The following is a 20197-nucleotide window of genomic DNA, read 5'->3' on the forward strand; positions in this document are numbered from 1 at the left end:
CTAAAATCCGCGAGTCGTACACCCTTGTTAAGCAAACTGAAAAGAAAATGGCGAGGAGTGTATGTCGTGCTGATGCATAGAATAATGGATAAAGAGCAAATATAGGATAAAGAGTTATTCCAGTTACAGCGCAGACAAAGACGTCAGACAAAGTGAAGATAGAGGCATCAAAGCTGAAGAGGCAGAAAGACGTGGAAAGATGTAGGGCCCGGCCTAATAATCCTTTCTGAAGTTATTCCACACCATGCTGTAACCTTACGTGGGTGTAATTAACTTGCATGAACGTTAGGTGCATTTTCGGTACCCCAAAATCTCTTTTTCTGTTTACTCACATGTCCGTCCTAATGAGAATGGGCCTCATCTCCTATGATCAAGTTGATAATAAAGTTGATGTTATTTGTTGCAATTTCATAAAATCTGAGAGCGTAATTTAACCGTTGTTTCAAGACTATTGGTTGTATAAGTTATATTAATTGAACCTTGTATGGATACATGTCCAAGCCTCTTTGAATCCACAGCAACGACCTCTGTAAGATTCCAAATTTCTAATAACCTCTTTGAGTCTATGTGGTTGGATTGTCTCCAAACTGCACTAGACATTTTCTGTATTTTCAGACATGCGTATTGAGAAACCTCGTCTGGGTTGAGACTTATCAGCAACAGAACCCCTGTTCTCAAAACGCTTCAACAAGTTAATTACTGTAGGCTAATAGGAGAATGTCTAAACATTAAAATGGCGCATAAGGGATCTCTGTTTTAGAATAATTGAGTGTTTATTTAAAATAAAATTCAATTATCTTCACTCTTTTTTCGTTTGTAAATTTGTTCATTATTAAATTTTCAAAGATTTACTTTCTAATCCTAAGAAGAGAAACAACAAAAAAAACAGATTGGTTTAAAATTTGTGAGCGACTTATGTGCCACCCTGCACACACGCACACACATAGATATTCATTTCAAAATGATTACATACTTGTAATTGCCTTTAAAATACATAATATCTTTATTCATAGTTTTTTTTATAAAGATACATATTTATTTTAGAATTAGAATAAGCTTTATGAAGGCATGGAGAAAAATTTAGAGGAAGATTTAACATGCTCAATTTGTTGGGATATTGCAGATAATGCTGTTGAAAGTAAATGCTGTAATCATGTATTTTGTCAAAAATGTATAGTTAGTATAGTATCCTGCCCTCAATGTCGTTCAAAACCATTTTCTTATAGTGTTTCAACTTTTGCACGTCGACTGATAGGAAATTTAATGATAAAATGTCCTAATGAAGGTTGCGGAATGAATGTAGCTCGGTCTAATATTTCTCAGCACAATTTGTTATGTCAGTTTTATAATTGCTGGATACCTAATTGCACCTTCAAAGCAAAAAAATCTGACTTAATGAATCATTTGATAAGCTGTCATAGTGATCTTTTGATGAAGATATTGAATGAGTATTATTCTAAAAGTTCTTCCAACTGTTACAAACAAGACAAAGAGCTTAATTACACAAATGATTTTATTGGTACTAAAGTTAACTCAATTGGTAGACAAGCGAGACTAGGTGCCACTGGTAAATACTATTGCTCTGGAAAACTTGATCTATCACCTCCATGTACCTGCTGTAACAGAATATGTGGTCCTAACAATGGTTGTAATTGTTGCTCATGCATGGCATTAGATATTACTACTCGTAAACTTCCTCCTGGAGGGTACTTTAATAAGGAAGGACTTTCATGTAGGAAAGGACCAAATGGTGTATTTTATTGCGGAAGAAAATTGGATTTTCTTTTTTCAGATGGCTACTGTGGTCCAGATAATGGTCCAAACTGCAGATCTTGTAAGATTATTGGGATGGAAGAATGTGCTTATCGAGAAATCCTATCAAGAGTTGTTACTTAAAAATTTTCAAATATATATCCACTGCACATAGTTATAAACATGAATGAAAAAAATAATCTTTGTAGAAATATTATATTTTTCTATTTTTTTAAATTCACTTGTGAAAATGTTTTATAATATTCAATACAATGCAATTTCAAAAAGAGATATTTTTCCATTATTTGTGAAGTAATATTAATAATAAAAATAATAAGATAAATTTGTAAAAGAGTAAAGATATTTTAAAAACTTTTTTTAGTGAGTTTATAATGGTAATAGAGAGTAACATTTTATAAATATAATTCTTTTCTTTATTTTCGTTAGGTCTCTGGAGCCCAAGGTTGTAACCCTTCTTGAAAAATTTTTTTTGTTCCTAATTTTTTTGTTTTCTGTTTGTTTTTTTTTTGCTATTTGTTTTTACATGTACTTAAAAAAATCAGTATAAGCTTTTTCTTTTATATTTAAAAAAAAGTTCTACGAATTTATCTATTTACAAAAACAATGCATAACAATCAATAAAAATCTTGAGAAAAAGTCTGGAAATTTTTTTTCATCAATCAAATTGGTAGACCCTCACACAGCATGAGGCTCAAGGCAAAATCTTTGCAAGATGTTAGCAATATGATGTATAAATCTGAGGTATTAATCTCACAAAACCTGAACTTAAATTGTAATTTATCACAATTACAGAAAAATAATGATTTTCATTTCATGTTTTTTTTTTTTTTTCTTAAAATTTCAATGAGCTATTCTTAAACAAATTTTTCTGATTCAATCGTTGAAAGCTAATTGAAGCAAGGAAAATACGCGTGAACTTTAATTTCGATAAATTTACAAAGGATTAACTTATTCTAATTTTCTTATAATTAAAAGCTACAAAAGCATGTGCTTTTTGCATAAAAAGAATCTATTTCGGGGGAGGGGGGTGCCGCAAAATTGAAAGTGCGAAAACAAATGCTTTAATGATTGAACATGATAAATGCTCCGGTTATAAAAACGAATTAAAATTTATTTAGACTAATTATTATTAAAAAATTTTCATGTTAGCTGTGATCTTTAATGTGTAATAACTCTAGTATACAGAGATGCTGTTTTGTCTTGTTTTAGGGTGGGGTGTGGGAGAGGGGGTGGTTCTTTAAAACAGTGTAAAAGTTTACTGGATATGTCCCTATGTATCAGATAAATCTACTCAATTCTCTTATCTATTCAAACTTCTTCCTAGAAAATACCTCTTCATTTCCATCGAGCATCGAACATATAAATTCAGTTTTCAAAAGTATATTCATATCAAACATCATGTTACACTAATACACTTGACTTGATATTTTAGATAACTTATTGAAACTGTGATAAGGAAATTAGCGAAAAGGAATATATGAAACGAAATAACTTAAGAACTGAGTTTATAAAACGATTTTAAATTCACAATTAAAGTGAACTTCATCTTTGATTCTGTTCTGTAATATAGACACTTTATTACTACAAGTGAAAACGAGATTAGTTTTACCTTCCATTGTTTCGCTGTTTATGTTGAATTCTTTTTTTATTACTTTTTAGAGAAGTTACTATCAAGAAGATAAGTAAAAATTCACTTATAATTAGTTATTGGATAAATTGATTTTTTTATTTTTATTTTATCTATCACAAACTGAAACAATTTTTAAAGTGCTTTTAATATTATTTTACACTATGTAATTTACACTATGTATTTTGAAATGATTTTTAAGATGCATTTTTATTTACATTATCTTCAACAGGCATTGAAATTTTCCTTCATATTTTAGCTAGCTGTTCTGTTTCTATGAAATAGAAATTTCTCTGTTCCACAATAAATTATAGAAATCGGAATAACCACAATGCAACAAAAAAATCGGCTTTAAAGATAAGTTTAGGCAATCTTAAAATAAATATACTGCAAGTAACAGTTAAAGTATCTCTTCAGTAAAAGTATAAGTTTCTATATTCATTTCTCATTTGTATTTGCATTCTCTGTATAATTTATTATATTATGAATCTTGTATTGCTACGCAAAGAAGAAGAAAATGATAGTTACCACAATTTACTTCTTGCTAATGGGTTTTCTGTGAGCTCCATTCCTGTTCTTAGTTTTACTTACTATAATATTGATAAACTTGAAGTATTTTTCCGAAATTTAAATGACTATTCTGCACTAATAATCACAAGCAAACGTGCAGTTTATGCCCTTGAAATCATGTTTAAAAATGCCCATATAAGTGTTCAATCGTTACCAAAAGATTTTTTTATATATGTTGTTGGAAAATCAACTGAAGTATGTCTTCAAAAGCTTGGTTTAAACTCACTTGGTTGTGACACTGGAAATGCTACTGAGCTGGCTGAGTTCATTTTAAAAAGGAAAGATTATCATTTTAAGCCACTACTGTTTGCATGTGGGAATTTAGCGCGTGAGACTATCCCTATCAGATTGAAAAGTTTAGGATTAACAGTGGAAACTATATCATGTTACAAAACCATTGCAGATACTAACTTTCCTGAGAAGTTTTCACTTTTTATTAGACAAAATAATATTCCAAATGTTATAGTATTTTTTAGTCCTTCTGGTGTTAAGTTTTTTTTTTCAGATATTAAAAGATTATGTGCAGATTTTGAGAATACAAAGATTATTGCAATTGGTCAATATACAGCAGACAACATTCTAAATATATATACAAAAGTGGATGCTGTTGTAAAGAAACCTACTCCTGATTCTTTATTAGAAACAATTCAATCATTACAAGCAGGACTTAACCTAATAAAATAACTTTCAAATCCATATTACATGTAAAATCTTTGTCTGGCAGACTACTTGACAAACTGTTGGTTCAATTGCTTTGCACAAATATTTATTGTTAATGTTAGTTTTTTAAGTTTGTGTTGATCATTTTTGCACTATGATAATAAAGTTTTTTAAGATTATTGTGGTTATTGTAGAATTTTTTTTTTTACTATAATAAAATTATTATATAATTTTAAACTGCTAAAAAATTAGATGTTTAACTTAGTTAAGTATTTCTTTTTTGGTAAAAGTAATATTTTCAAGAAAATTTTTATGTCACCAGATGTATTTACTTAGAATTTGAATAATTATGAAATTTTTCAAAACATTAATTTTTAAGTTATTCTGCTTTAAGCTCATGATGTAATGATACTAATTAAATGCAGCTTGTTCATACTTGTTATCTTAATTACATCCAGTTTTTTATTATCAATTTCAATTAAGTTTTTTTTTTTTCTATATTTACCTAAACAATCAAAAGTGTATTATTTGTTAATATTGCTGATTCTTTTTATGTATTCATGTAGGTGTTACAAAAATGACCATAAATGCAGTTGCAATTTCAGGTTTTGATGAGGTATTGGTTTTATTATGCAGCAATACTAAGCTAGAGCGTGATCGAGGTAGTCTTGCTATGAAAAGTTTACTCACTAAGATTGCTGAAAATGAAAATGCATCAGAGTTATGTTTTGATTTGCAGAAGGTTGTTCTTGAATTTTTCAGCAAATACTCTGATACAGGGAGTTGGGAGTCACTGCATGGTCATCTTGAAGTTGGGAAGCTGTTGATAGCATTGAAATTGTTTTCCACTAATTTTCCTCAAAAGCTCTTGGATTTCAGCTTAATTTATTTAGAGCATACAGAGTTTCGTGTTCGTATTCTAGCTGGTGAAGTGTTAGGAAAGATATGTGAAGTTGTCGATACTGCATTTTATAAAAAATGTGAGCCTGTTTTGATGGAAAGCATTAAACAACATTTAAGAAGAGATGTCACTAACTTATCTGAGAATTTAACTCACAAAACTGCCCAAGATATATTTCATGACACTGCAGGTTGGAAATCTCTTGAAACAAGTATGAAAGCTCTTCAATCTGTAGTAGAAGGCTGTGGTTTACACTTCTTCAGTTATATGAACAAGGAGCTGCTATCCCTTATATTTGAAAGTTTAAAGCATACAAACCGTTTTGTGAGAGAAACCGCATACTATCTTTGTGCATCAATTGTCAGATTTGGCATTTTATCTCAGGAAAATTGTGACAAAGAATTAGCCAGTCAGTTATGTGAAAGTTTGCGCAAAGGATTGTCTGATAATTGGAGTCAAGTTAGACTAGCTGCTTCTGTTGCTACACGACAATTTTTTCAAGATCTTAATGAAACAGATAAGCGTATTTATTATAAGACTTTGCTTCCAGCCATGTGCATAAACAGATATTATTTGGCTGAGGGTGTAAGGCTGTACAATCAAGAGTCGTGGCGTCTTATCTTAGGAAATGAAGGTCGTGCTAATGTTGAACTACTGATTGAAGATGTAGTTGCATTTTATATTTCTCAAACAGAAAGTGATAATCACGCAGTTAGAGAAGCTGCTTGTCATTGCATGGCAGAACTTGGTTCAAAAATTAATCAAGATGTAGTTCGACCTTATCTCCCTCGTCTTCTAGAAGCATTGCATTTTTGCTTTAAAGATGATAGCTGGCCAGTTCGTGACACTGCGTGTGTTGCATGTGGAAACTTTGCATTGGCATTTCCTCAAGAATGTGCACAACTTATTGATTCGTTGTATCCTCTGTTTTTTGCTAACTTAGGAGATCCCATTCCAACAGTACGACAAGGAGCTGCTGTGGCCTTAACAAATGTAGCGAAGGCATTTGGAGAAAAAAGTATTGATTTTATATTTATGAAGCTTAATGAAGGTTTAAGAGGTATTGAACTTCAAAAGGCATCATCTGAGCGATATGATGGCTTAGAGAAAGGTGCTGCAACATATGGAGTTGTCAAAAAGTTGCGTGATAATGATTTAGATTTACATTCGGATCAGGTCATGTACTCGTGTGGTTCACTGGCACCTAAAATGAAAAGAGGTGGAGGGTGTTCTGACCATTCTTTTAAACGACCTTCTGAGCCGTGGGAACTTGCAGATGGCTGCGTGTACTTGCTTAGCGAGTTATCAAACATCAGTCAAGCACTTAAGCATGTTGTTGAATCCATCAGTTATCTCATTGAAGCAGTAAAGTTCAGGCATTATACACATCACCTGAATTTTTTCGAAAGCGTTAGTAAAGTTCTACCTAACATTGCTAAGGGCATTGGAAAGCGGGCTTTTAAACAACATTTGGAAAGTTTTCTTGACATGCTGTTCTATTGCCTTGCTTCTGAGAATGCTCTGAGCAAAGTGGCTGCTAACGAATGTACGGAGTTTTTTATTACGTTTTTTGGGTTAAATATTGTCAAGGGACGAATCGAGAATTACAACCCTAGTTACATACCTATTTTTGAGCAAATAGCCTGTAACAAATTTATGTAAATTTTTTTTTAACAAGAGCCTTCTTACTTCACCAGATTTTTTTTTAGGGAAGCACCTAGTAAGACAAAAAAAAAAAAAATTAACAAAACAAATGAAGAATGTGCAAAAGTGATTTGGAAAATATAAAAAAAGTTCTGTGAAAAAAGATATAGTTTTACAGTAACTGTCACAAGAGTGTTGAGCTGCAAGATTACTGGTCTATAATTGACTTTAAATATGTGTAGCTGCTGTTTTAAGGGTCAACCAACTTTTTATATGAATATTAATCATTGTTTAAAACGTTTTAAACAAAAAATATCTACAAGACAAAGTTAATAAAACAATGAACTTAAAAAATTTTCTAAGCTTTATGGATTCATCAGAACACTTATTTTATAATTTTAAATTAAAATAAGTTAAAAGAAAAAGGTATTAACACCAAAAGTAACATTAAAAAAAGAACATTTTGTTAAAAGTTACTTCCTTATACTTGGTTGAATGGCAGCAATGAGAAACGATCATGTGTTTCAAAGCAAGCAATGAGAGATAACTGAATTCTCCACAAATTTTGGGCGTAAAGAAATTAATATGTAGAGAATTTATAAAAGACGCAAGTATTAGACATGTATCTTAAGACAATTGTGTTCTCATTCCGGATTTGAGACAAAATCTAACTTTAAAAAGACCTTTCGAGTATTATAGTTTTAAGTAGAAGTTGTACCCGATTGATTCTGACTACAAATTCCTAAGCGGGTCTAAGAAAAACGCAAATTTAGTGATAAGTGTTCTTACTTATCGTTATCTGTTAGCAAAATTAACCTAACAAAATAACATAAGATATGTAAGATATTGCAAGTTTTTTTTTTCTAAAAACTTATAGCATGGTATGTGTAAATATGTAAATTATTTAATATTCTATTTATTTCGAATTGCTGATATGGAAGTTAGAACCTTTTATTTGTCATTATTTGTTAAAACCGAAAAACCAAAGGCTGATGCTTAAATCTTCTTTGAAGTCTCGCTTTCGAAATAAGATCATAATTTAAATTACGCTTTTTATTGTGCTCTGCCTCAAAAAAAAAAAAAAGGCTCGATTTGCAATTGTCAAATACTTTCACAGTCTGTGTGCAAATTAAATAACGACTGCCACCTGATTTTTATTTCGAACATGCTATCGTAAGAACGCAGTTCTTTGTACAGAACATTGTTTTGTATTGTAACATTGGTTACGTCGAGATGAATACCGTACTAGTGAAAACTACAGTAACACCTTTGTGGATGAGATTATATTCGTAAATATTATTGTGGATGAGATTATATTTGTGAACATCATTGTGGATAAAATTATGTCCGTAAACGGTAACCTAAAATCTGACAACTTTTTCACTTTTAATCTTGTGAAAACATCACAAGAACCGTTGGTTTTACTAATACCGACCGATATGCAACTTTAGAGAAAAGTTACAATATATCGATCTATTGTCATCATCATATTTAAAACAGCTATTTGAGTTTAATAGCCAATCAGGATTGAAATCTGAAACAGCTATTTCAGTTTACACAATAGAAAATTTTGTTTTATAGTATAATCATATATGTTATAATGGTGACATCGATCTATTCAACAATTGTTTTCAACAGTTTTTTTTTGTTGTAACATTTTGTCAAAGAGCCTTTTTCTCTCGATTTCTTGGAATGAGATTATCAGTAACTTTGAATTTGAATTTTTGTAACCCCTAACGATTTTAATACCGTACTAAACTTGAATTGTGGTTTCGTTATCTAAAAGAATTTGCTCCAATACCGGTTTTAGAAAGAATTTGCTCCAGTACCGGTTTTGGAAAGAATTTTCTATAGATAAAATCTAAAGACAAAGCTAAAGAAGAGAGATTTGATCCTGACAAAGCTAAAGAAGAGAGATTTGATCCAGACAAACTTACATTTGAAGTATTTAAACTTTACTTAAACTTTTAAATTACTAAAAGTTTGCAGAAAAAAAAATTCAGAAACTTTCGATAAGATATTCATAAATAGCATCATAATGGAAGTACTAAGTGCTTTTTAAAAATATGTTTTTTAAAAATACAGTACCCTTGAAAATGACTTTATTCATAGAGATATACTTAGAATAAGCCCTCGCATCGAACAAAAATGCAGAAGCAACCAAGCTAATGAATAGAAAATTGGTAACTGTAATAACAGAATGACGTCAAAAAATAATAAAATCAATATAAACGTCTATTTAGTTAAAACGTCTTGTTATCTAAAAACTCTTGAATTCTTTATTTTACAACAAAATTATAAAATATTAAACATAGTAATATAAAAACATAAAACTGAAAAATAGTGTCAGTGGGAACATCTTCGTGTTTTAGCAAACACCCAGACTCTAAACAAAAAATCATAACCGGAATGCAAAAACATGCAAAATTAAAATTAAAAATATTCGTAAAATTCGTAAAATCGTAAAATTAAACTGAATGTAAGCTAACACCGTCCACCAAAACTAAAGTAAGACCATTGAAATTTATAAAAACATTACAGTGCGTTACTTACGGTTTTGATTTGAATACAAAAAAAAAAAAATTATTTACATAAAATAAACTCAAATCGTCTATTCTATCGGTCCTGCAACAAAACACAAAAAAACCACAGAAAGAAAAAAAAAATTTCAACTCAAAAGTTGAAGGAACTTCTAAGAGTATATAATCAAAAGCATGTTAGATCAGTAATTAATGACATAACCATTGTTTATAATAACGTTAGTACATCTACAAGGCAGTTTAAAGTTTCTGAACCTTTTTCTTCAATTTGTTCCGTAAGTTCTCAATACTCTTTTTAACGAGTTCTGATGAGTGTTGGGGACCATTTTTTTGTTGAAACATCCACAGTAGAGACATAATTTCATTTACAAAATGCTTTCTTTTGACTCCTTTAGAATTGAATTATATGTATGTCTTTTATATCTTCTTCTTAGGACAAACTGGTCTCAATTAAAAAAATCCTAAAAAATACCGATAAACCATCAAACCCATTGCCACCTCGATGTTTCACGGTTCCTATAGTGTAAATTGGTTTCAACCACTTGCCAACTGATCTTCTCACGTTTCGTTTACTATCTTTCAGTTTAAACGTTGACTCATCTGACCATAATTGTAGCCTCCACTATTTTACCGTACTATTTTTGTGAGGCTTTGCAAAATCCAATTGTGCAATTCAGTTTTTCGGCGATATGAATGGATTTTTCTTGAACGATAACTGTACAACCATGCATCATCCAAACGTACAGTATTTTCAAAAATATCGATTTTCATTATACGTGATTTGTACTTCTGGTACTAGACGATAATTCGTCTGACTTTTTTTTCCCGTGAACTTTGGGAAGTCAGACGAGAAAACTTTGGTTATTTAAAAAAATGAATAATGGCGAAATGTTATTACGTTTCGCAGGTTTAAGGACGGGGGTAATAAACTTTTTAAAAATCAATTATTAAAAATCAACTATTTTCAACCAATTATCAACCTTTTTGCCAAATTTAAATATACGTCGAATATATTTTTTAAACCCGTATTTTGTAATTTCAAATTAATGTTTTTTCTGATTGCAGATTTATAAAAATAATTATTATTTCATCTCTTTCTTTTCTTACTCGTAAGTAGTGGCCAAGTTCAGTAAGATTAAATTCAAGTTTAATTTATTAAATTCAAAAGTTTTGATTTACTTTTTGACTTTTCGTTTGTCATATTGCTTCTGAATAGCACTGATAATTTAATTAACTAAATTTTGGCGCAACCTTTAATTAACCCCCCGAAACTTTACGATATTTCATTAAGATCAAAGAAAAGCCGCAGGAACATATTTGTTCCGGTAGATGATAAATTGCATTAGCGCAAAAACCAAAGTTTTCTCGTCTGACTTCCCAAAATTCACGGGAAAAAAAAGTCAGACGAATTATCGTCTATTCTGGTACTTGCAAACGGATTCGTTTTCACTTATCTAGTAATTTTACGATCAGTATGAAGAGTACTTTTCTAAGGCTGTCCACATAAATGCTGTTTCAACAGTGTTTTTTTTTTTTTATATTTTTTAACGTATAAACGTTTTTGACATTTTATACTCTCTTGTTAACTTTTTTTATTCACTGTGTCACGGTATTATTATTCACGGTATTATAAATACGAATGGTTTTTTGTAGTGTTCTTTGTAACATAAAAGGCTAACTATAAAGCTATTACATCTTCCTTAATTAAAACCCAGATTTGAAATGAGCGATTTATGACTAAATTGCAGTCCTGTACAACATTTTATTGTACTAAGATAAAGGTTTCTTTTGAAGTGTTAGTATTTTTATATTGTTTTATATTCATGTAAAAAAGAAAAAAAAAGTTAAAGGAGACTCATACAAGTAAAAACAAAAGAAGAAAATCTTCCAAACTTATTAGCAAATAACATCTATCTAATAAAGACTTCTAAGTTAAAACCATTTTATAATCATTTTAAGCATTTTTTTAAATTTCCTTAGTTTTGGAGGGCAGTGTATATAGAATACAGAGTTTAAAGAACAGATTGCTTTTTTTAAAAGCAACCCAAGCCAAAAAAAATTCATTTTCTTTACCTTGCAAACTAACGATGGCTCCATTTGTTCAACAATCAGTTTTATCAAGTCATCACCGTACTCTGTAATCAACGCATCGCACTAAAATATTTGTATTAATAATTTTTTATAAACAACTGTTTCTGTCACCCTATCTTATCATCATACACACGCACACAGAATAAAAAGAAACCTCATTCGAGATGTCTTATCTATCTTATCATCACACACACACACACACACACACACACACACACACACACACACACACACACACACACACACACACACACACACACACACACACACACGCACGCACACACGCACACACGCACACAGAATAAAAAGAAACCTCATTTGAGATTGCAGACGGAAGTTTGTTGCAAAGAAGTTTAACTTCGCTTTCAATTTCAGCTTCAACTTTTGGCTTTTCTAAGAGTCTATCAAGATACCCCATGGCATATTCACATTCACTGCATAATGAAACTTTAACTGGTCGACGCATAGCTAAGAATATTCAGAACTCACACTAAGACATCACAAACAAAATGCTATAATGAAAGAAGCTCAGACCCGACATCGAAAAAACTATAAAAGAGTAAAAGGTTAAAAAACTTACCAAGCACATGTTTGATTGGTTTTGGAACCTTTTTTTCCTGACATAAACCGAGAGCCTGAAAAAATAAGGTTATAGATGAGTTTTTAGAACAAAGAAAGCTCCTAGACTTTTCTAATACTTTTGTTTTAGATAGGAAGAAAGAAAGTGACATCATATACAGAGATTTCTTAAAAATAAATGTGACAATATACGCAGCTTTTTCTTAAGAAAATTATGCGTAAGTCATCTGTGTATCATAAAAAAGTTATAAAAACCGATAAGAAAAAAAAAATCAATACATTCTTAAATAATTCGAAAACGAAAACAGATGTTTATGTTAAATATTTTGGAAAACTTGACAGATTTCAAAGATCGAATGATTCTCATTTCTCATTCAGTGACTTTTAAATTTTATGATCTTAGATCATCTTTTGATTAAATATAACTTTTATGTGATAAATACAAATATAACACAAGTTTATCTCTCATACTTAATTCAAGAGATATGGTCGTCTAAACTTGGTAAAAGTCAGTTTTTAGCAACTGTTAACCTTAACTAAAAATGCCATATAACCAGCTAAGCCTGCTCATTCTTATTTATTATCAGTGTTATTGCTAGTTATTCTTTGGTACTAGTGCATTCTAAATATTGTCTGCTATTGTTAAACTTTGTAAAAAAAATTGCTATTTTGGCTAAGTTATATCTTCCAAAGTTGAAATTTGATAATTTTGATCATACACATGGAAAGATGTTTAAAATAACTTTGTATGCTATTGTTTTGATCATTTAGTCTGCTAAGCATTTCTTTGCCTATACTTAACTGCTTCGGCTTCAGGGTGTTCTGCACACTTATCACATAAACCAATCACACAACATTTTTAAAATTACCACAGCCAGCAAACTAATAATTTTTTTGTTGCTGTCTTTTTTAGCATTATGAACAACCCAGACATTGAAAGTCATGTGACATGAAGTAAAGATAGCATTTGGCTGATTTCCATGTGACTTGATAACTGGTGCTGTCATATGAAACTTTCTCTACTATCATTGGTCTATAAAAATGTCAGTTTGTGAAAGTCCCAGCCATGCGTATAAACAGCTACTACCATTTTGACTTAAAGTTAGGTTGCCAGTACATGAAAAACAGCATGTAGTGAAGAAGATCAAGTATTTGTTTAATGAACACAGAAAACTTATGTGAAACAAGTCCTATGAACAGGCAAATTTCAATAATTACTTGTTATAATTCTGTGTTGTGTTATAAGTTGAACCGGTGTTTCTTGCTCAGTTTGGACCACCATATCGCTTGAAATTAGAATGAGGCAAACTTTAGTTTATTATATTTGTGTTTATCACATAAAAATAAGCAACAATAGATAACATCACCTTCTCTGTGAGAAAACTTATGGACTTAATAGATGTCAAACTTTGCAATTTACTAATTTTTTATGCATTTCAGCAGTTAGATACAAAACTTTGGTTCTCTTAAGGCACCCCTAAATATCATCTGATTTTTTTGCAAATGATAACTCAACAAAAGAAAACCTTTTTTTTTTTTTTGGGGGGGGGGGGGGGGGGTGGGGGGTGAGACCCCATACTTTATAAACATTACTTTTTTTTTGGGACACTCAGGATAAACACTTTAAATAAAAATTTTTTTTAATAACTGCAATTGTGACTTAGAAGTATTGATAAATATTATCATCATCATTGAGCTCTAAATACTGTCCTAATAAGGCAATATTTGGTAGTAATTATTTCTATATAACAAGGAATGGATGGAAGGACAAACTTTACACACACACAGATATATATATATAGTTTACAAAGAGTTACCTGACAAATTATTGAAGGATTCATTTCTTGTACAAGCATGCTTATAATCATATCTCCATATTGATCCACTAATAATTTGCACTAAACAAGCAAAGGATTTTAATTTAGACAACAGACCATTTGTCTGATTTGAAGTATATGTATATATAAAATGTGATGGGTAGAAACAAGATTAGTTTTCTAAATTTTTTTATGGAACCAAACTTTTAATGCCAGAGTTTTAGATTTAGGAAATAAAAACAACACCTCTCCTGCAAGAGCTGATGGTGATAGGGCACACAAACTTTCTACTGCTTGTTTGATTTCAGCATCTGTTGTGCTATCATTTAGCATGGAATCTAACATACCCATAACATACTGACAAAGATCACAAGTAATACTGTTAGCACCAACACCATGCTGAGTCTTTGCTATATGACAAGACAAAAGAATTTAGGTAAAAGTTTATTATATACAAACTTGTAACTCATATGAAGTAGTATCACATCAATATGTAGAAAACATGTTAAAAAAAAACAACAAACAAACTTCTGTGTTGCTCTTTGAAGCACTCATTTTACTTTTTCCAATAAAATAACTTTTTAAAACAAACGTTCACCTTAAACTCAAAATCTAACATTTTTCAAACTTGCTTATTATCTGTAATCAAATGATCAGTTATCCTCGTATGAAATTCTTTTTAATGTGGATTCTCTTTGAGTATTGTGTTTAAAATTCTAAACAACTTAGTGTGCTTTTTTTATATTTTAATATGTTGCATATAAACTATACCATGTATGACTTTGGTAACATTAGAAATTGAATTAAAATTTTAAAAATAAATAGAATATCCCATTATTTTTGTTTTTTGCTATTTTTTGCTATAATTGCTATGTAAAATACTCCTTTACAATTCTTCAGAGATTTAAGTTTTGATTTACATTGTTTTAAAAAAACAAGAAAGCAATAAATCTTAATAACTTTTTTATTGGGTCAGCCTCTTTTTATTGAATAACTAAAAAAAAACTTTTCTAACCAAACTGGCAAACTTTCCCTTTTCAACATATTTTGGCAGTTTGAAGAACTATTGATGCTTAGACAACTTTAAGCAATGGAGTCCCCAAAACATCTGGAGTAAAATCTTGTCCTAAAATTTGAGTGAATGAAGTAATTGAAAAGCTTAATTGTCTTGAGCTGTGTATAACTTTATTACTTTTCTTTCCAAGGCAAGGTTGATCTTTTTTATAAATTTTTTGCCATAAAAATTGTATTTCCCTCCACATTTTTTGAGTTTAAATAGATTTATTCTTCAAGTATTGAGAAATAACATCACAAAACTGTACATTCTGATAGTACTAATTATTTTACAAGATCCTTATGCCACAAGTGCTGATTTTAAACATAGCTGTGCAAAAAATTTCACACATCTTGAAGATATCTTGAATGATGTGTCAGCAAATGTTAACCTATAATTAAACCTAATATTTTTAATTTAAAAAACGGTCTCCACAAATTATATTCTTGTTTAGAGAAAAAAAAAACCCATCAAAAATTTGTGTATTTATAATTAAACTAATTTATAAAGAGACTTAAATTAAGTTAAATTGGTAAACCACAATTGTTAAGGTTTGTTGCTCTCAAATTTAAGGTTGACTTTCTTGTTTAAAATGAAGATATTAAGTGAAATACACAAATAAAATTTGAACTAATTTTGTTTTTTTTGTCTTAACTATCTTCTTGTTTGTTATTTTTGTCCACATATTTAGATGAAAATTGCCTAAATATATAGGTTATATCATTAACATATATAGACAAATATATGGACAATATTAACTTTTTTCAAAATCAAAACAGATGAAAGTAACTTTATATACTCCATTAAAACAAGGAAAAAACAAAGATTCTGCTTATACCTTTGTTGATTTTTGAAGCACAAAGACCAATTAGCTGAAATCAATAGAATAAGACAAAAACGTAAAATTTTTACAAATGATGGAAGATTGTAAATAAAAAAGGTTCATCACCACCAAATGAAATGTATCTTAAAAACTAGATATAAACGCAATGCACCATGTTGAGTGATAATTACATAATTACATAAATACAAATTATGTAAATGCACTCATGTGGAGCGCATTATAAAAGCATACACAAAAATTTAAAAAAAAAAAAAAAAAGAAGAAGAAAAATTGGAGTTTATATTGCTTTTAAAGTTCCGTAATACAAGTTTTGTTAACCATATTTAAAATAAATATAGTGAAAGATATAAATAGTTATATGTTAGGGGTAAACATAACACACAAAAATATTCACAAATATAAAAAACATATACTTAAATTACCTACCTTGCAAAGAGCATTAGGATCAGAGAACTCTTCAACAATCAACTTCACAATTTCATCACTGTAGTTATCAACTAACTGGTTGCACTGTTTACAAATATATAAAAATTAATTAAAAATCTATATTAAAAGGTACGAAGAACCCATAAATAAAGGTATTAAAAAGTCAATGAACTTCATTAGAAGTCATTGATCTTCTTCAAATAAAAACAATGATATGGAAGAATACACTTTAATTAAACATAGAGCTAAGTTGGGTTTACCTCTGATTTGATTGATGCTGGAAGAAAACTACAAGCTTCCTCTAAAGCTTGCCTAACTTTAGTACTTGTGTCGTTTTCTTTTAAGACACTTGCCAAATAACTCATGGCCATTGTGCACACCTCACATGAGACAACTTGCTTGGCAGTCTTAGGTTTCATTACAACTGTAACAACATAAGATATTGTTAACATGGCTACTATGTGATCAACAATCTCATTATAAGAAACCTTTTCCTTACACTGTTACATGTAAATCAAAATACATATAATACAGAAATATAAAACTTCATATTTAATATAATACCTTTGTTTACATTTGATGAACATAGGCCAATCGCCTAAGAAAAAAAAAAAAAAAACCTTAACAAGTTAAGAGCAAAAGATACTTGAAATATCGCTTTGGGAAGTAGAGACAAAAGGTGTCACCCCTGCTACTGGACAAGCAGATCAAAATTGTGATTTTCATTTACTAACCTTGCAAACGGCACTAGGATCAGAGAGACCTTCTACAATCAAATCAACAATTGCACCACTGTAGGTATCAACTAACTGCTTGCACTGTGTAAAAACACAAACAACATCACATTTAAATAACTGCTACCTAATTTAAAGTAGTAGATGTTTGGTTAAGTTTTAACTCCTTCCAATAAAGAAAAAAAAATGTTTAGATAAAGGCAATAAAAAAAATCAAGGATATTGAAAAACAAGTCTTTATTTAGTGTGCAGCTAGCTTGGACATACCTCTGATTGGACTGATGATGGCAGGAAACTGCAAGCTTCCTCTAAAAGTTGTGCAACTTCAGCCTTTGTTTCATTTCCTTTTAAGACACCTGCCAAATAACTCATGGCTAATGTGCACACCTCACATGATGCACCCTGCTTGACAGTCTTGGGTTTCACTACAACTGTAACAACATGAGACATTGTTAACTATGACAATGGTTGTTATGTGATCAATTGATAAACTCCTTAAATTCCTTAAAACTTAAAGCTTGTTATGTTAAAAATAAAAATCAAAAATTAAGATGCTTTGTTTAAAGTTTATTTAAAGTACCATAAAAAAGCAAAAACATATTGACTTATTTTTATTTTCAATAAAAATTCTTCTTAAATAAAACTTGCAACAGGTTATCATACTAAAACATATGGTTAAACTTAAAAATGTTGTGAAATATAAAATAAAGAAAAAAACTGGCACAAATCCAAATTAGTGCAATAAAAATTTGAGTTTCTATTTAAGTTATCTCCCTAAGGCAAGCTATTATCTCCCAAAGTTTGCAAGCTATGCATCTCTTTTGCATTGGTTTAACAAGAATGTTCAAAATTTTGGTCAAAACTCTTTTCCAAATGGTATCTAGTTTGTGTTACAAGCTAATTAAAGAACTTATATGGACCTTAACTAACTCTTTTTTCATTCAAGCACAAGTAGATTTGATAGTATTCAAATCTATTGAACAAGAGAAAACAAGCTAAATCTGGCAAACAAGATGGCCAGAGCTATAAACTTGTTTTATTATCTTCAATCCAAGCTTTGGCTATGTATGATGTTTGGCAAGGAGCCAAACCTTGTTGAAAGTGCCACCATTTGTTTCAATCAATCAGCATGTCCGCTGACCTTGCAATTCTCTAGTGTCTACACCTTAACTTTGTGAGCCTATCTCTGACCATAATCATCAAAATGGCTGCATAAGCATCAGCATTCTTATTAAGTAAAAGGGTTCTAACTTTATTTCAAAAATTACATTTTCTCAGTTTTGGTAAGTTCATGATAATTTAACCTTAGGTTGGGTCATGATAAAATGTTAAACTTATCCATAGTTTTTTTTGACTTTCTGGACCCTGGAATTCTGGATAGTATTAGATGGTACCAATTGTTTTTAATGCTTTCAGAGTATTTCTGATACAATTCTCAGAAATCAAAAACCTACATGCTCTCTATTCCTGATTCTGGAGCCATCCTTTTAAACATTCTCAAAATCAATTAAAGAAAAAAACAACAACTAGGGGACTTGTTATTGACATATTAGTTATAGAGAAATATTTTTTTCAGTATGATTTATTTTTATGATTAAACTTTTTATATTCACTTACATGCTTATTTTTTGTGAAATTGCTAAACAACTTTATACATGAATTTAACAATTATACTTATTACCTTTGCTTACTTTTGATGCACACAGACCAATTTGCTAAAAATACAACAACTTTAAATTAAAAACTCAAGAATATTCAACAAAGTTCCCCAACAAAGTTCTCCTTCTTTGCAGTATATTTTATCTATCCCATCTATAACTAAATAAATACATGCATGCCTTCATGCATGCATGCATGCATGCATGCATACATACATACATACATACATACATACATACATACATACATACTAGGGCCCTGTGAATCGGCATTTTTAGTTTCGAATCAAATCGAAGCAGGTCTTGATTCGCGAATCGAATCACTAGTTGAAAGAAATTTCAGTTTTTTATCTTTATGTATACTATACAAAATATTACAAAATTTGAATGTTATTTGAACAAACTCTTTTTGTTACTTCTAGCCCAAATTAACCGTTCTGCATTTTGCTCAGAAAGACTATTGCGTTTACTGTCGATCACTCCTCCTCCCACAGACTTAACTCTTTCAGACGAACAATTTGTAGCTTGAACAGAAAGAAAACCAGTTGCAACTTTGGATAATAAAGAGAAAATGTTACATTTGTTTTTCCAGTAAAGAATAGAAAAATCTGAACATCCCAACGTTTTCTCTTTGATGTATGCAGTGGTTTCAAAGTTTAATTGCTGATCTAAAGTTCTTTTCTCTGGTAGAGTACAATTTTTGATATTTCAAACATTTTATCAAAAATTCGATTTGCTTCAGATGACAAATTTGCTACTTTGAGTTAAATTTCAGCGGGAATCATAGTAATATTTAAATTGTGTTTTTTTCAGATGTCATTAGATAAGATTTTACGATTTGTATCTCTGCCAAAGCAAGCATTTCTGATTTAAATCGAGGGTCTAAGAAAGTAGCGGTAAGAAAAACGTCTTCACTTAAATCAAACCTCATTTCCAACTGTGTAGTAAGATTGTCAACAAATTTACCTATCCCTCTTTTATCCATCAAGCGAAGATAATTTTTCAAAGTTGTAATGCACAGATAAACTAAACTAATGCTTACGCTTTTTTCCACACTTAGTATAGTAGTGGCTTCAGATACTGCATTTAAGATAGGAATGACTGTTGTTAATAATTGCACTTGTGTTTCAGTAAGACAAGTTGGTGGCACTTTCATACAGTTTTTTTTTTGTGAACACTCAAATAGAGCAATTTCTATAGAACCATGATTTTTTAAAATCCATTCCAATAAGTTAGAAGTGCTGTTAAAACGCCTTTCCACATCCATTTGAGGCTTTGA

General features: G+C 30.3%; 4 protein-coding genes across 18 annotated transcripts in view; 3 read left to right on the top strand and 1 right to left on the bottom strand.

Moving 5' to 3' along the window:
* On the top strand, nt 1–2083 carry LOC149891735 (uncharacterized). Its single transcript, XM_090077556.1, has one exon. It carries the CDS (start codon nt 1069–1071, stop codon nt 1894–1896), a length of 828 nt encoding a protein of 275 aa, XP_089933682.1. The 5' UTR covers nt 1–1068; the 3' UTR covers nt 1897–2083.
* Nucleotides 2084–3386: 1303 nt separating this feature from the next.
* LOC145194343 (uroporphyrinogen-III synthase-like) lies at nt 3387–4654 on the top strand. Its single transcript, XM_080071976.2, has one exon. The coding sequence runs from the start codon at nt 3884–3886 to the stop codon at nt 4652–4654; it is 771 nt and encodes a 256-aa protein (XP_079928102.2). The 5' UTR covers nt 3387–3883.
* Nucleotides 4655–4896: 242 nt separating this feature from the next.
* Nucleotides 4897–7224, top strand: LOC145183407 (uncharacterized). The gene has a single exon (XM_080058750.2). The coding sequence runs from the start codon at nt 5208–5210 to the stop codon at nt 7191–7193; it is 1986 nt and encodes a 661-aa protein (XP_079914876.2). The 5' UTR covers nt 4897–5207; the 3' UTR covers nt 7194–7224.
* Nucleotides 7225–9413: 2189 nt separating this feature from the next.
* The window catches only part of LOC145185289 (uncharacterized), a 33459-nt gene continuing 22675 nt past the window's right edge, over nt 9414–20197 (bottom strand). For 14 of the 15 annotated variants that reach the window (XM_090077509.1, XM_090077505.1, XM_090077510.1 and 11 more), the window contains 13 exons: nt 18942–18975; nt 17528–17691; nt 17261–17344; nt 17091–17124; nt 16787–16950; nt 16527–16610; nt 16095–16128; nt 14449–14612; nt 14203–14283; nt 12387–12441; nt 12120–12274; nt 11789–11869; nt 9414–9561 (listed from right to left, as the gene is read on the bottom strand). In XM_090077509.1, coding sequence (XP_089933635.1) covers nt 9544–9561; nt 11789–11869; nt 12120–12274; nt 12387–12441; nt 14203–14283; nt 14449–14612; nt 16095–16128; nt 16527–16610; nt 16787–16950; nt 17091–17124; nt 17261–17344; nt 17528–17691; nt 18942–18975 — 1152 coding nt within the window. In that variant the 3' untranslated portion in view covers nt 9414–9543. The remainder of the gene's footprint in view (nt 9562–11788; nt 11870–12119; nt 12275–12386; nt 12442–14202; nt 14284–14448; nt 14613–16094; nt 16129–16526; nt 16611–16786; nt 16951–17090; nt 17125–17260; nt 17345–17527; nt 17692–18941; nt 18976–20197) is intronic. The other variant, XM_090077506.1, reaches the window with a different exon arrangement.

Source organism: Hydra viridissima, unplaced genomic scaffold (genome assembly GCF_058129835.1).
Source record: "Hydra viridissima isolate aposymbiotic clone 2 unplaced genomic scaffold, HvirCarnegie_v1 scaffold_2, whole genome shotgun sequence".
In the NCBI taxonomy this organism is placed as follows: Eukaryota; Metazoa; Cnidaria; class Hydrozoa; order Anthoathecata; family Hydridae; genus Hydra; species Hydra viridissima.